The following is a 16,722-nucleotide window of genomic DNA, read 5'->3' as shown; positions in this document are numbered from 1 at the left end:
GAGTCGGGGGAAGGGACAGACCCAGGCGTGTGACTGAGCCCATTCATCTGGGTCAGAGCCCTGCCTATGGCCCACTCTACCTCATAGAATCATAGACCTCAGGAGATCATCTAATCCAACGCCCTGCTCAAAGCAGGACCAACCCCAACTAAATCATCACAGCCAGGTCTTTGTCAAGCCGGGCCTTAAAAACCTCTAAGGATGGAGATTCCACCACCTCCCCAGATAACCCATTCTAGTGCTTCACCCACCCTCCTAGTGAAATCATTTTTCCTAATATCCAACCTAGACCTTCCCCACTGCAACTTGAGACCATTACTCCTTGTTCTCTCATCTGCCACCACTGAGAACAGCCTAGCTCCATCCTCTTTGGAACCCCCCACCCCCTGCAGGTAGTTGAAGGCTGCTGTCAAATCCCCCCTCACTCTTCTCTTCTGCAGACTAAATAAGCCTAGTTCCCTCAGTCTCTCCTCATAAGTCATGTGCCCCAGGCCCCTAATCATTTTCGTTGCCCTCTGCTGGACTCTCTCCGATTTGTCCACATCCTTTCTCTTGTGGGGGGCCCAAAACTGGATGCAATACTCCGGATGTGAACTCACCAGTGCCGAATAGAGGGGAATAATCACTTCCCTCAATCTGCTGGCAATGCTTCTACTAATGCAGCCCAATATGCCTCCCTACATGCCACATCCCAAGATGCACTGGGGCTCATCCAAACCTGATCCCAGCTCCTTGTCAGGCGTGGTGGGAGCTTCCCCAGAGATTAATGCAACAAAAGGCATCATTGCATCTGTGCACCAGTGCCAGCCCCTGCTGAGAACTAGAGAGTGTATCCGTGCTGTGCAGTATTGTGCCCCCGTGGACTGCCCGGCTGGCCTCTGCCATGCACGGCAGTTCCTGATTGCTGACTGGATACTGTGCTGCCCAGGTGCAGTAACCCAGCCCTGTCCCGGCAGAGTGGGGTTTGCCTGCACTCCTGGCTGGGCCAGTCCTGGCTGCTCGGCCACTGACTGGAACCACGCTGGGCAGCAAAAATGGTTTCACTGGCGGGTTTGTTTCAGATGTTTGGGAAGTACTTCAACGGATCCGAGCGCATGGACTTCCTCTGCACTGCTATTGATAGCATGAAAGACACCAGCGTCCATGACTCGGTGGTGGCCAGGCACATGCTGCATGAGATCCTGATGGTCCCCGGCCCAAGGCTGGAGAGGGTAAGAGCTGCAGTGAGAACACCCTGCTGGGGGAGCCCATCCGTGGGAGACTCTAGGTGTTATTGGGGGGCAGGTCTCTGGCTTGTGCAATGTGGGGGGGAGGGGGGGGGTCAGTCTAGGTCAGGGGTCTCAAACACACGGCGCATGGGCCACATGCGGCCCGCGAGGTAATTTTCTGCAGCCCGCGAGCCCCTCGCAGCCCCCGCTCCTGCCCTCCCGCAGCGTTTACCTAGAGCGGCTCTGGCCCGACGTGCACTGGGGCAGGGCAGACTCCCTGCCTGCCTGCCCTGCCCCCGCGCCGTGCCGGGAAGCGGCCGGAACATGGGGAAGAGGGGGCACATTGCTGTGTGTGTTGATGTTGCTTCAGGCACCGCCCCCAGCAGCTCCCATTGCCCGCGTTTCCCCATTCCCGGCCAATGGGAGATGCTGGGGGCGGTGCCTGAAGCAACAGCAATACATACATCCCGGAGCAGCGCGGGGGCGGGGCAGGGCAGGCCAGAGCCCGCCCCCCGAACTCCTCCTGCAGCCGAACGCCCTGCCCTGAGGCCCTTGCCGCATCCTGCACCCTGACCCCCTGCCACAGCCCTCCTGCACCCCAACCCACTGCCCTGAGCCCCCGCCGCACCCTGACCCCCTGCCCTGAGCCCCTGTCGCACCCCACACCCCTCCTGCACCCCAACCCCCTTCCCTGAGCCGCCTGACGAACCTTGCACTCCTCCTGCACCCCAATCCACTGCCCTGAGCCCCCTGCTGCACCCCTCTTGCACCCCAATCCCCTGCCCTGACTCCCTGCAGTACCCCTCACCCTTCCTGCACCCCACACCCCAACTCCCTGCCCTGAGCCCCTGCCACACCCCACACCCCTCCTGCCCCCCCTGGGGGCAGGGAGGGGGCGGAGTTGGGGTGGGGATTTCGGGGAAGGGGTTGGAATGGGGGCAGGGAAGGGGTGGGAAGAGGCGGGGCAGGGGTGGGGCCTCATGGAAGGGGTGGAGTGGGGGTGGGGCAGAGGGCGGCGGGGGGGAGGTGTCAGTAATGCGGCCCTCGGGCCAATGTACTAGTCCTCATGTGGCCCTTGTGGTCATTTGAGTTTGAGACCCCTGGTCTAGGTGATCACCATGGCCGCTTGTGGCCTTGCAGTCTATGAATCGATAGGCTGGGAACTGGTCCTGTGCTCTAGGTCTGGGGCTGGCAAAGAGGATCTGGGAGGGCAGATGGCTTTCAGGTGCAGCAGGTCCCTGGCACCCCAGATCAATAGCAGTGCGAGGAAGCCGAGGCCCCCATCTCCTCATTTCCCTTCCAGGTGTCGGAGGCTGTGATGAGCATTTACAAGAACCTGGACTCCATCAGCGAGCCGCTGTCCCGGAAGGAGCTGTTCAGGACCCTTCTCATGCTGGGCAACCAGTACAGCGAGGAGGTGGTCAGAACCCTGCTGGGCTGCTCGCTGTCATGTGACAGGTACGGGGCTGGGGCTGCCGTCGCTTGCGCTCCGGGTCCCCCGGACTGGTCCCGCTGCCAGGGACAGGGGAGTGCAGAACCTTCCAGAGATCTCCTTCTCCCTGCAGAGCTGCTGCTTCTCCTGGAGGGTTTTGCAGGCTGGCTTGCCCTGGAGACAGGCCAGCCTGCAAAACCCTGTATGGCATCCCTCAGCCTCCCCTGGGGCTGACACTCAGACCCGGTCCCCAGGCAGCCTGCACCAGCAGCAGTGGGAGGGCAACAAAGAGCTGGCTGGTGCAAGGAGTCCCAGCAGGGTGCCGGTGCCGGGGGGGGCATGGTGCAGGAGGCTGGCGGGGCTCTGACCAAGTGCCGTTGGCTCTCTCCCTTTGCAGCGTTGCTGCGGAGATGTGGCGGATGCTGGCATCCCACTGCCAGAGCATAGAAAAGGTCCTAAAGGAGCTGCTCAACACGCTGCGGGAACAGCCGCTGCACCACCATCATGTCTCTCAGAGAGAGGCCCCCTTGGCTGTAAGTATCAGCCCCTGAAGCAAGGGAAGGAGCGCCGTGTGTCCCCATCACTGCCTGAGGGTGTCTCTCAGTCTCCCACTGGGTATAGTCATTGGGCCGAAGAGAGAGAGCGTGACTCTAGCCAGTGCTATAGTCGAGCCGGAACACGCCGAAACGCTCTCCTGGTGCTATTCAGCAGCACTCCTAGAACCACAGGGTGAGAAGGGATCGCAGGGTCAGCTCGTCCAGCCCCCTGCCACGAGGCAGGACTTGTTGTGTCTAACCCACCCCAGACAGATGGCTCCAGCCTCCTTCTGAAAACCTCCAGCGAAGGAGTTTCCACAAGCTCCCTAGGCGTCTGTCCCATCGTCCTACTCTTCTTACCGTTAGGAAGCTTTTCCTGAGGTTTAATCTACATCTGCTGTGCTGTAGTTTGACCCCATCGCCTCTTGTCCTGCCCTCTGTGGAAAGAGAGAACAACTTTTCTCCATCTTTTTTTTATGGCAGCCTTCCAAGTATCTGAAGACCGTTATCAAGTCCCCCCTTAATCTCCTCTTTTCCAAACTAAACATAGCCAGTTCCTTCAGCCTTTGCTTGTATGGCTTGTGTTCCGTCCCTCTGATCATCTTTGTTACTCGCCTCTGGATCCATTACAGTTTCTCCACATCCTTTCTAGACATTGGTGACCAAAACTGGACACTGTCCTCCAGCTGAGGCCTAACCAGTGCTGAGTAGAGCGGTACTATCGCCTCCCATAACTTGCATGCTATACCTCTGTTAATGCAACCTAAAATTGCATTTGCTTTTTTTGCAACAGCATCGCATTGCTGACTCATGCTGAGGTTGTGATCGACCACAGCTCCCAGATCCTTCTCAGAAGTGCCACGGCCAAGCTGGTTATCCCCCATTCTGTATCTGTGCATTTGATTTTTCTTCTCTAAATGTAGCACCTCACATTTGTCTTTGGTGAATTTCATTTTGTTGTCTATAGCCCGGTCCTCCAATTTACCATGATCCCTCGTAATTTTAGCTCTTTCCTCTAAAGTATTGGTGACTCCTCCTAGCTTTGTGTCATCTGCAAACTTGACCAGTTTGCTCTCTCTATCTACATCCAGGTCATTAATAAAGATGTGAAACAACACCAGACAACAATATTGTAATCGAGCCAGAACGCACATAGTAGGCAAGCTAAATGACATGATTCACATCTCCGGCACAACTGTCTGTTACAGCCAGCAGTCCTCTGATGCAGTGAAAAGAGCATTAGGAAATTCTTCTCTTCCTAACTACTTCTTTGAGAAGGCTAAAGGTGCTGACGAAGACAGTAGCAGCCGTGCTTCGACTGCAGACCCAAACACAAAAACAGAGCTCTTCCTGTAATGGAGTTCACTGAGGTGGCTATTGCAGTGAGAACGAACTGTGAAGATTACCCTTCAACAGCCAAAGACCAGCTGGCATGAATTCTGGTTAGTGGATGCTGAAGAAGAGGGATTATCCTTGGTTGTCCTGCCATGATGGTAAGCTTGGATGCCTTAACGGTAGCAAAGTTTCATCAGGGTCTCTCCATAGCAGTAGGGTGGTGGTAGTTTTCTGTTTCTCCTTATGGACCTAGCTGAGAGTCCAGATTAACATCTCTGCCAATGAAGATAAAGGAACACAAAGATTCAACTGCAGGTAGCTTTACAGCTTTCAACAGAAGCAGAAACCTCAACTTTTGAAGATGAAGTGGTTAACATGACAAAATCAGAACTTGACACAACTGTGCAGGTAAAGCGAATGGCATATTACATTGCTAAACATGGCAGACCCTACTCGGATCGTCCCGATTTAACTGAATTCCACATACTGCATGGTGTAGATATTGGTATCGGTCTGTGTTCACAATTCAGTGCTACAGACATCCTAGACCCTATCTCATCTGCAATGCACCGAAAGCCTTGCAAATGACGAATGTGCGCTCAGATGCCGGAGAGTGACGGAAAGATAGCCATGTCTGTTGATGAATCAACTACTCTGAGCAATGAATCAACAGTTAGAATCTATTTAAAATGTGACACTTTGAAGGATGATTATCCTCACTTCATGTTTCTTGATCTGATTGCACTTCCACGTCAGACGGCTTCAGGCACTGTAGATTGTGAGCTGAAATGCCTCAATAAATCGAATTCTGATTACAATTACTCTTGTAGTATTTGCGAGTGGTGGTGCTAGTGTTATGCTTCGGAAGAACTCTGGCGTAGCGAGCTGTATTGTGAAGAAGTACCCAAATGTTCTAGCGAGGTAGTGTGTGAATCACAGGTTGGATTTGGCAGCTGCTGAAACGTTAAGTGAAGTAAGAGCTGTAAATCACTTGGAATTCTTTGACAAACTGTATACGCTTTACTGCCGGTCACCTGAAACCAAGAAAGAACAAGAAGAAGGTGTGAGTATCAGCAGAGGGAAAATTACTTTTTGTAGTGACCCATTATTCTTAGATAAAGTGAAAAGGAGGTAGGGCAGCTGTGCAACCGATTTGGAATAGTCAATGCCTAGCGTGACTTTCTTGACTATACTGGTCAGCTGAAACCTCTGTTCAGCTCCACGTGTGTGATTTCATGCAGCACGGCTGAGTGTGAGCGTGGATTTAGCCACATGACTATGATTGTGAATGGCAAATGTAGCAAGCGGCTTATTCCGCATATGTCATTGCTCATGTTTAGCAAGCTCCGTGGCCCTTCATGTTCCATGTGGCATCCTCTCAGCTGTGCCAGAACTTGGCTCACACATCCTTGTTCTCCCTCTGATTCACAGACACATAAATTACAAGATGGAGAAAGACACTTTGTGGAAATACTTGTAGAAATTAGATAAATGCATTACAGCAGGCCTTTGCTACTTCAGCCCCTGTTATGCCTTGATGTATTTTGTGTTACTTGTGTAACCTACTAGCTAGTTTCAATTTAAAATAAACTTTTATTATTTCCGCCTCATAGAGTAATGTCTATAGTGCAGCAGCATGATTTATTTTGTATTTTCATTAGCCTATAGGCTAAAGTAAAAAGAAAACGTGCTACGCATTCATTGGGTTTTTCTCACTGTACTGTCTAGATTTAGATCTTTTACATAGTGTGTTGTGTACACATTAATGGCATTTCAGCATAATGATTTCAACAGTTAAAATGAATTGAATAGCTACTATAGGTGTGTGTGTGTGTGTGTGTGTGTGTGTGTGTGTGTGTGTGTGTGTGTGTGTGTGTGTGTGTGTGCGCGTGTATACCAGGGGTCGGCAACGTTTGGCACGCGGCTCGCCAGGGTAAGCACCCTGGCGGGCCAGGCCAGTTTATTTACCTGCTGACGCGGCGCGGGCGAGGGATGTGCTGGCCGCGGTTTCTCGCCGCCCCCATTGGCCCGGGATGGCGAACCGCAGCGAGTGGGGGCCGCAATCGGCCGAACCTGCTGCGTCAGCAGGTAAATAAACTTGCCTGGCCTGCCAGGGTGCTTACCCTGGCGAGCCGCGTGCCAAATGTTGCCGACCCCTGTGTACACAATTAAAAAAAAGAAAATCCAATACCTTGTTATTTTGGACAGCCAGCCTGTCTCCAGCCATGCCTGGTTTAGCCAAGTATTACTGTACCAGAAATTCAGTAGACAAATAAAATGTGAATTTGTATAATTCATGTTTATGAAAATCAATATTTTAGTGGCATTCCAGTACCTTCCGATTTTGGACTACACCACTGTCTCTAGCCGAGTGGTTAGGGCACCCAACTGGGAGACCCGGGGTCTAAACTCTGCTCCAATGACTATTTAAGTGTTCCCAAGTAGAGATAGATACCGAATTCCCTTTGGGGGTGGGGCTTAGGCCACACCCCTCTCCTCAGCATTTCCTATTGGCTGGTTTAGGCAGCTCCCCACTCTTAGCTTCATAGATTTCAAGGCCAGAAGGGACCTCTGTGATCATCTAGTCAGATCCCCTGCATGACACAGGCCAGAGAACTGCCCCCAGATCATTCCTAGAGCAGGTCTTTGAAGAAAAACATCCCATTGTGATTCAAAAATGGTCAGTGATGGAGAATCTATCACCACCCTGGGTAAATTGTTCCAATGATTAATTACTCTCACTGTGACGTGTATGCCTTATTTCCAATCTGAATGTCTACCTTCAACTTCCAGCCACTGGATCATGTTAGACCTTTCTCTGCTAGACTGAAAAGCCAATTACTAAATATTTGTTCCCCAGGGAAATATCTATAGACAGTAATCAAGTCATCCCTCAACCTTCTCTTTGTTAAGCTGAATAGATCGAGCTTCTTGAGTCTCTCACTGTGTAGGGTGACCAGATTTTATAGGGACAGTCCTGATTTTAGGGTCTTTTTCTTATATAGGCTCCTATTACCCCCCAACCCCCGTCCTGATTTTTCACACTTGCTGTCTGGTCACCCTATCACTATAAGACATGGTTTCTAATCCTTTAATCATTCTCACGACTCTTCTCTGAACCCTCTGCAATTTATCAACATTCTTCTTGCATTGTGGGCACTGGAACAGGACCCAGGATCCCAGCAGTGGGTCACACCAGTGCCAGATACTCCCACTCGAGATTCTTCTGTTTATTTATCCCAGGATCACATGAGCTCTTTTGGCCACAGCGCCACACTGGGAGCTCCTGTTCAGCTGATTATCCACCAGGACTCCCAGGCCCTTTTCAGAGTCTCTGCTTCCCAGGAGAGAATCCCCCGTCCTGTTCCTAGATGTATTCATTTACAATGAGCCATAGTAAAACACATACTGTTTGATTGCCCCCCAGTTTACCAAGCGATTCAGATCGCTCTGTATCAGTGACTTGTCCTCTTCATTATTTACCACTCACCCAATTCTTGTGTCAGCTGCAAATTTTATCAGTGATGATTTTATGTTTTCTTCCAGGTCATTGATAAAAATGTTAAATCGCGTAGGGCCAAGACCCGATCCCTGCGGGGACCACACTGGAAACACACCAGTGCAATGCTGATTCCCAGTTTACAATTACATTTTGAGACCTGTCAGCCAGTTTATAACCAATTCATGTGTGCCACGTTACTTTTGTATCCTTCTAGGATTCCGATCAAACTGGAGTGCGGCGCCAACTCAAGCGCCTTACAGAAGTCTACATACATTATGCCAATGCTATTTCCTTTCTCTACCAAACTTGTAATCTCATCGAAAAACAGATCGCAATTATCTTGGCTGGAAATATTTTCCATACACCCATGTTGATTTGCATTAATTAAATTATCTTCTTTAATTCTTTATTAATTTAATCTTGTACCAGCCGCTCCATTATCTTGCCTGGGATCGATGTCAGGCTGACAGGCCTGAAATTACCCAGGCCATCCCGTTTACCCTCTTTAACAATTGGCCCAACTGACTCTCCCTCTGGAGCGTATATGGAGCCTGGGCACTTAACTCAGGGCTGTGAGTCCACTGGGCAGCAGGGCACATGAAGCTAGGCATGGCAACGCTGAGCCAAAGTCCCTTCTGTGGTTCTAGCCAAGGTCACACAGGCTAGGAATTGAATCCAGCATCCCAGGCCTTAGCCCCCAGCCCACCCCTCCTCTCTAGGTGCCTCGGGGGAGCGTGGGAAGGGCGAAGGCCCTGCAGTGACATCTGTCTCCTGTTCTTGGCTGCAGGCCACCAGAGCCCTGTACGAGATCTTCAAGGAGCAGAACTGCAGGCAGCAGGTGAAGGAGCTCTTCCCTCAGCTCTCCATCGCCCTGCTATTCCAGATCACATACATAGTGGAGCTGTCCATGCATAACCAGGAGGACACGCCCGCACCCCTCAGCCCTGTCAGGTACCACCAGCCCGACACCCCACCTCGGTTCTGAACCGTCGCCCGCAGGCACGCGGCAGGGCCTGGCCTGGGCTCGCTCAGTAACAAGAGGCTCGCTCTGCATGCAGGTGTGCGGTGGATGCCATGCAAGCCTTGCTCCAATGTGCTGGCTACAGGGACCAGACCACGTTCATCCACAAGCAGGGTGGCTGGGGCATGCTCGTGAACGCCGACATGCACCACAAAGGCGTCTTGGTGCTTGCCCGGTGAGTGTCTTGTCCCTGGGGCTGCTGCCCAGAACTGACCGCAGTAGCATCTCCCGTCCCTGGGCCCAGGACACGGCCACATCGCCTTCCCCGCTGGGTGAGACGCGGCTCCCAATCGCCTGCGTGGAAGAGGCCACAGCCTCTGTGCCGTTGGCCGAGGGGTCAGTCGGCTACTTCTCCACCCTGCGCTGCCTGGCGTAAACCGCTTCCTGCGTGGCTCTGGCAGGCGTGGCTGGGCAAAGACAGCCTCCGTCATGTCTGTCTGCAGCGTTGGTGTAGCCCTGTCAGGCCCAGCACATGAGAGAGACAAGGTGGGGGAGGGAATATCTTTGGCTGGCCCAGCATCTGTGTGTGAGAGAGAGACGCTAACACAGAAAGCTCTAACACTTGTCTTAGACCAATCTAAGATATTCCCTAACCCACCTTCTGTCTCTCATCACCCAATATCTGGGCACATGAGAAAGGCCACCGAGCCCACCGACGCCCTTCTTTGTCTGCAGTTCTCTTGCAGCCTATCACGGAGTCCCTGGGCAATGCTCTGGAACTGCTCCCCACAAAGCCAGTCAGGACTTTGGGGAGCCTCCTCTCCCTTGGAGCAGACTGTCTTCAGGGCAAGAAGCTCACACGGCTTCACCTTCCTGGGTCTCTCCTTGGAGCATTCAGCATATGCCCCTCCGTGCGCTTCCCACAGCGAGTCCCCCCAAGTGGGGTCCTGAGGAAGCCAGAGGATCCTGCACGCACCCCCACTTCGCAGTCAGACGTGACTCTTAGCCAGCCAGTAAAACAGAGGTTTATTAGATGACAGGAACACAGTCTAAAACAGAGCTTGTAGGTTACAGCAAACGGGACCCCTCAGCCGGGTCCATTCTGGGGCCCAGCGAGGCAGACAACTCCGTCCGCACTCACTTCCCGTCCCCAGCCAGCTCCCAACTGAAACCCCCCTCCAGCCCCTCCTTTCTGGCCTTTGTCTCTTTCCTGGGCCAGGAGGTCACCTGATCTTTGTTCACCTTTAGCTATCCCCTTGCAAGGGGGGAAGGGCCCTGGCCATTTGTTGCTAGGAGACAGATTGTCAGCCATTTATGCACACTGGAGACTTAAGAAATGCATAGGGGAAACTGAGGCACCCACACAGTATTCAGAGGAGACATTAAGAACGGTCCCACTTGGTCACACAGCCCAGCGCTGCGTGCTCGGAGCTTGGCCTCGTGGAAGGGCTCCCTGTAGAGTGATTAAGGGTCTGGGTCTCTAGCAGTTAGGCTGCTGGGCATTTTAAGCCAGCAGGAACTTGTCCATGCCAGCTGCACGTGACTAGTCACCCGGGATCCCCTGTCCTGTGGCACTGGTCTGGTTAGATTTGTAAATGGAGAACCAGTCCTTGCCCACCTCAATGATGTGGTGTTTGTGTTTCCCATGCCAGGGCCATGGTTTCGGTCAGTTTCCAGGAGCGTTGCTGGATTTTCCAGGAGCTGATGGCCATCCTCAACTGCAGGGATGATAGGCGGTACATCCCGGCCATGGCGTTCTTCATTCAGGTGAGCCTCACCGGCGGGTGAGGGTCGTGAGAACAGCCCTAGCCCAGCGGTGACTGTGGCATGGGGCTGACCTATGGCCAGGGGCGGCAGGTTTGTAGAAATGTTGGTGGTGACCAGCAGAGCCCGCCCCTCCAAACTGCCTCCCACCTGTCTAAGTCTCTGGGAGGGAGTTTGGGCGGGGGGAGGAGGTCTGGGGTACAGGCACTGGGCTGGGGTAGGGGATTGGGGTGCAGGAGGGGTGAGAGGTTGGGCCCTGGGAGGGAGTTTGGGTGGGGGAAGGGGCCTGCGGTGCAGGCTCTGGGATGGAGTTTGGGTGCTGGGTGCAGGCTCCAGGCTGGGGCAGAAGGTGGGGGTGCAGGAAGGGGTGAGGGGTGCAGGCTCTGGGAGGAGTTTGGGGGCAGGAGGGGGTGTGGAGGGAGGGGGTACAGGCTCTGGGAGGGAGTTTGGGGGCCGGAGTGGGGTGTGGGAAAGGGGTGGGGGTGCAGGCTCTGGGAGGAGTTGGGAGGGTGCGGCGCTTACCTGGGGCTCCTAGGCAGGGCGGGCCTGGGGGCCTCCGTGTGCTGCTACCCCCAGGCACTGCCCGCGCAGCTTCCTACTGGCTGCAGGGGCGCTTGGGGTGGGTGTGACGCAGTAGGGAGCGGGGTGGATTGACCTGGATATGTCGGTTAGTTTTACTGGACTGTCTGCATGGGGGATGGGAGAGCAGGGGATGACTTTAGGTGAGGGACAGTACCTGAGCCTGTTAACCTGAGCCAGGAAGGGGGGTGGGGCAAGTTGACACCTTTGCCCTGGAAACTGGACAAAGGGAGAGGGGGAGAGAAGGAGGAGGAGAGAGCCTGCAGGAGGGGTTTTGGTTTCAGTTTTGGGCTGGGTGGGAAGAGGCAGGGAACCCCAAGTCTGGGGTCTAAGATCCTTGCCCCCCAGAGGGACCTGGCTGAAGGGGTCCTGGTTGTACTTACAAGCCCTGCTTGGGACTGTGTTCCTGTCATCTAATAAACCTTCTGTTTTACTGGCTGGTGAGAGTCACGGTGAATCACAGGAAGTGGGGGGTGCGGGGCCCTGACTCCCCCACACTCCGTGACAGTGGGACACAGACCCACCCCACTCAGGGGCCGCAGGGAGGGGCCGGCAGCCATGTGGAGCAAGCAGGCAGGAAGCCGCTCAGCTCCGCTGCACTGCGGGTGGTAAGTGGGGGCCCCGGGCTCTTTTAAATGGCCCGGGAGACGTGGGGGCAGAAGGCGGGGCTGAGGCCCATGGTGCCCAGGCACCGGGGGCCCATAGAACTCGCCGCCCATGCCTATGGCCAGGAGAGGAGTAGGTGGCTCTGGGGGTGGGTGGGTGACCAGGGGCAGGGAAAGCTCCTAAAGCCCTAGGGGTGGAGTCACTGACTCTGGACATTGTTACCGGCCCCAGCTGGTGTTGCGGGGCTGAAGCAAAGCCCAGGGTCGGGTGTCTCTTGTTCCCCAAGGCTCAGCTCCATAGAATGGTCCCTTGTGTGACCTCGGCCCTGAAGCCCCCTCTGACGTCCGTATGCCATGCGCAGGCCGGGCCCATCCACGGCCAATTCACCTGCCCCCCGTAGACCGGGCGGCCCTTTGGAACACAAGGCTGCAGCCCCCTCCCTCCCTGCTCCGCATGCAGCTGAGCCTTAGTGAGGGAGCAGGGTAGGCCTTGATCTCGGCTGGAGCCTCGAGGGCCCGTTGCGCTAGCAGCGTTTCAGTGGGGCACACACGGTGACCAATCGCGGTGCCCGGCGTACAGCGCATGCTGTGCCCGTGGCAGGTGGAGCTAAGGGCCCCTTGGCAGAGATGAGTCGTGAGGGTCCAGCCCCGTTCTCTAGCTTGTTTCTCTGTTGGTGTGTTAGCTCCTCCAGTGCCCTGACCTTGGCAATAAGCAGGAAGACGCCATCCTGGACCAGTTGAGTGGGCAGCTGAGAGACCCCAACACTGTGGTGCGCTGGCTGGCGCTCAAAGGCCTCCTGAACCTGTCCCTGTGCCCAGAGAAGGTGAGAGGGGAGGAGGGCTGGGGGATAAACCCAGAACCGCAGGGAGCTGCTGCAGGGCTGGGGTCATTGAAACCTTCCATGGGGACATGGCCCTGGCCTCGAGTCAGGAGCCCTGGCTTCTATTCCTGGCTCTGTCACTGACCTGCTTGGTGACCTTGGGCAAGTCTCCAAGCCTGGCTCCTGCGGGGTGTGTCTCTGGGTGTGTGCAGTACCTGGCACTGCCGGGCCTGATTGTGTCTGGGGTCTCTGTGATCCAAAGAACCCTAGCACTAGATTAGCAGCAGAGCTGTGGACTCTAGACCCCAGGGAATGCTGGCGACACCAGTGATCAGGGACGCCCAGACAGAGCCATTTCGCTTCAATTAGGAACCATTTTTTCCTACAAATCCCCTTTTAAAGCCTCATAGGTTTTAACTGTTGATGTCACAGCTCTGTCCCGCAGCACTTGCTCCTCTGAAGAGCTCTACAGGGGCCTTTTGCTGCTAAGATCTCATAACAAGTTTGATACACACAGTATAGTGAAGGCAGAGAAAACCCTTGGGGCTTAAATACACAGATCTGGCAGCCTGGTAAAGAGGAGACAATCTGAAGGCAACTCTCACTAATGATAATTTACTTACCCTGAGAATAGCGGGTCAGTCCGGTTTATTAAACCCGGACTACGATTCGATCAGACATGGAGAGGGCGTGACTGTAATTCTTTGTCATACACCATTCCCATCGTTCCATGCGCCTCAGCCTGCTTTTCACTTGCTTGTGGTTCATTTTTTCTTCCGGAACCGGTTAGCCTGTATTTCACACATTTTTTCCCTGATGCCGGTTGAGATTTTCATAGATTCATAGATTCTAGGACTGGAAGGGACCTCGAGAAGTCATCGAGTCCAGTCCCCTGCCCTCATGGCAGGACCAAATACTGTCTACACCATCCCTGATAGACAGTTATCTAACCTACTCTTAAATACCTCCAGAGATGGAGATTCCACAACCTCCCTAGGCAATTTATTCCAGTGTTTAACCACCCTGACAGTTAGGAATTTTTTCCTAATGTCCAACCTAAACCTCCCTTGCTGCAGTTTAAGCCCATTGCTTCTTGTTCTATCCTTAGAGACTAAGGTGAACAAGTTTTCTCCCTCCTCCTTATGACACCCTTTTAGATACCTGAAAACTGCTATCATGTCCCCTCTCAGTCTTCTCTTTTTCAAACTAAACAAACACAATTCTTTCAGCCTTCCTTCATAGGTCATGTTCTCAAGCTCTTCTCTGGACCCTCTCCAAAAATGTTTTGTGGGGCTGTCTTTGAAAGGTTCAAAAACCAAATACAGAAATGATTGAATCTGGCTTTTAGTAACAGACCAACCCTAGAACTCGTGTGCAAAATTGGCTCCCTCCTCTAGGCTGGGCTGTAAGGACAGGGACTCGGGAGAACCCAGGTTCGGTTCCTGGCTCTTCCAGACTCTCTGGGTGACCATGGGCGAGTCACGTAGCCTCTCTGTGCCTGAGTTCCATGTCTGTACAATGGGGATAGAAATCCTTCCTTTGTGTGCCTAGCCTGTAAGCTCTAGGGCAGGGGACGTCTCTTACTGTGCCTGGAAATCCCCCAGCACAAGCCCTGATTGCAGATAGGCCCTCGAGGTGCTATTTGAACCCCTATAACAATAATAGACTTGATTTATTTGGGGTCAATGTGTTGTGCAGAGAACTTTCCACAGATGATACCCGCTAATAAATACCATCCCCTGAGATCTGGGGTACAAGGAAGCAGCTGCTTATATTGCAGGTAGCCGGGCCTGCTGCCCGTGATCCTAGCTGGCTGTGCAAAGGCTTTGAGGTTCTAACATGTCACCTGGAGGCAGGGGCGCTGGAAGACTTTTTATAGTGGAGGTGCTGCACCCCACCTTACCCCTGCCCACACCCCCTGCCACCCCTAGAGCTGGGCTCAGGAGCAGGGCCATGGCTCCAGGAGCCGGGGGCGGGGGAGGTGGATGGAGCAAGGGGACCGAGGCTGGGGCCACAGATGGGGGTTGGCGCAGGGCTGGCAGCTGGGACCCTGTGAGCGGGGCCAGGAGCAGAGCCCCGTGTAAAACCTGGGAGTGCTGCAGCACCCCCTTAGTTCCCATGCTTCTATCTGCAGGGGAGGTGGACGTTGTTTTGGAAATGGCTTGTGGGTCACTGGAGGGTGTTTTGTAAAGCAGCTCCTCATTTCACGCAGGTGGGGAAACTCCAGCGTCTGCTGCCAGAGGTCCTGGAGCAACTACAGGAGGTAGACAGGGACATCATCGCCGAGGCCATCACCGTGCTGAAAAACATCCTTGCCAGCATGGACAGGCAGAGCGCCAGCCGCGCGGCTGTGCAAGTGGCTGAGAAACTCCTGCCTTTCATTGATGATGTAAGGCCTGGTGGCCCATAGGAGACCGTTCAAACTGCGGACCTGTGAATGGGGGCTGGCGGGTGGGCTAGCAGGGCCTGTGTATGGTCCTAGCCAGAAAAAGGATTGTTGTAAATGATGTGAGCCCATTCCCGCCTTCCTCTGCTACCTCACTCTCCTTCAGAGCGTATGGCAGAAAGGATGGGAACCCTTGTGTCCTGCAGGCCTGCTGACAAAGATCAGGGCAGCCTGGGAACAAGGCTCCCCTTGTGGAAGGACATGCATTCCTGAGTCTGCATGCAGTGAGGGGGCCTCTGCAGCACAGGGTGCTGCAATGCTCTTGCTGGCTTCCAGGGTGACAAGTGATGGTACCCTGGTGAAAATCCTGCCCCTCCTCTCCCTGGCCAGGAATCCCACAGCTGGCCTGGGAGCTCCATAAGGAAACGGCTCCATTTGTAGGTTCTGCAGCTACCACCCTTTCCTCTCCCCTTCGTTCTCATGGCAGCGCAGCGTCAAAGGAGGGCCTAGTTCTCCCCAGGCCTTTCATAACCACAAACTAGCCCCCGCCGACACGTTCACCAGACTGATGTCCAGTCCCCCACTGGATGGTGAGATCCAGCAAGTGGGCAGGAGAAAGGGGCCCATCCATTACTGCCTTCTAGGGGTAACCCCCAGTGGGGGCTCCTGGAGCGTCCACCCACCTCCCCAGCTTTCACAACACTAAATACTACCCTCAGCCCTGCCGAACTTTGCTGGGACCCTGCCGCTCTTTATTTAGTAGTGGCACAGGCCCGGCTCAAGCTGTTCCCAGGGTCTCCTGGACCCCAGCTGCAGGATCTCGCCCTGGTGCGAGCCCTTTAAACCAAACCCCTCTCGGGCCCGGGGGGAACAGAACAGGTTCTTTATGGGGGGGGGTGTTAAATCCAAATAGCGTTAATGAACACAACGCCCATCACCAGGGAAAGGCAAATAGGCCTCAACAACTGGAGGGAAGACCAGCGAGGTGCCAATTCAACATCTGCCTATGCCCACTGCAGTGCAGCTCTGATGCCCCCAGACCGCTCCCATAAGTTTTGTGCAGAGCCTGCCCGGCTGCTCTGAGCTGACACCGGGGGCAGGAGCAGCTGGCTAGTAAGATTAACATGGGATGGAGTCTAGCAAACAAGCCAGGCTACCTGTGTAATGGCATGTTACCCTGTATGATATTGTTCGACTACTAGGTGATGCTCTGTAAAATACCTTATTTCAATGAACCTCAGCTGTATCCAGCAGAGCATTAACGGTTCTTATGATGAACCCATCTGCAGTGCTCAACTTTTGCCAGGGCTTAGCCCTGGCACCTCTGGGCTTGCTGCATCAGTTATGATTGTAAAAAAATTGCTTGAGCCCCAGCACCTCTTTCATTACAAATTAAGCACTGTCCATCTGGTGTGTGTAAACAAGCTCTGTAGGCAGTACATATCTGGTACAGAACATGATATGGTGTCAGGAGTAAACTAAGAACAGAAACCAAAGGAAAACAGCAACACAGGTTGCAGACAGAAGGAACAGCAACGAAGTTTGCAGGACCTCATCAACATGCCCCACTCTGATTCCCCAGAGAACGTCACC

At 54.0% G+C, this 16,722-nt stretch overlaps 1 protein-coding gene across 1 annotated transcript in view; it reads left to right on the top strand.

Annotated features, from left to right (window-relative positions):
* The window catches only part of LOC135978421 (maestro heat-like repeat-containing protein family member 7), a 45,528-nt gene that overhangs the window by 14,354 nt on the left and 14,452 nt on the right, over window positions 1–16,722 (top strand). Inside the window, exons 10-17 of the mRNA XM_065579368.1 lie at window positions 1,062–1,211; window positions 2,512–2,666; window positions 3,038–3,173; window positions 8,801–8,964; window positions 9,072–9,209; window positions 10,627–10,741; window positions 12,606–12,746; window positions 14,956–15,132. Coding sequence (XP_065435440.1) covers window positions 1,062–1,211; window positions 2,512–2,666; window positions 3,038–3,173; window positions 8,801–8,964; window positions 9,072–9,209; window positions 10,627–10,741; window positions 12,606–12,746; window positions 14,956–15,132 — 1,176 coding nt within the window. The remainder of the gene's footprint in view (window positions 1–1,061; window positions 1,212–2,511; window positions 2,667–3,037; window positions 3,174–8,800; window positions 8,965–9,071; window positions 9,210–10,626; window positions 10,742–12,605; window positions 12,747–14,955; window positions 15,133–16,722) is intronic.

The sequence above is a fragment of the Chrysemys picta genome, unplaced genomic scaffold (assembly GCF_011386835.1).
Source record: "Chrysemys picta bellii isolate R12L10 unplaced genomic scaffold, ASM1138683v2 scaf252, whole genome shotgun sequence".
Taxonomy (NCBI): domain Eukaryota; kingdom Metazoa; phylum Chordata; order Testudines; family Emydidae; genus Chrysemys; species Chrysemys picta.
The sequence above is the reverse complement of the archived record's forward strand: the minus strand, read 5'-3'. Positions and strand labels throughout refer to the sequence as shown.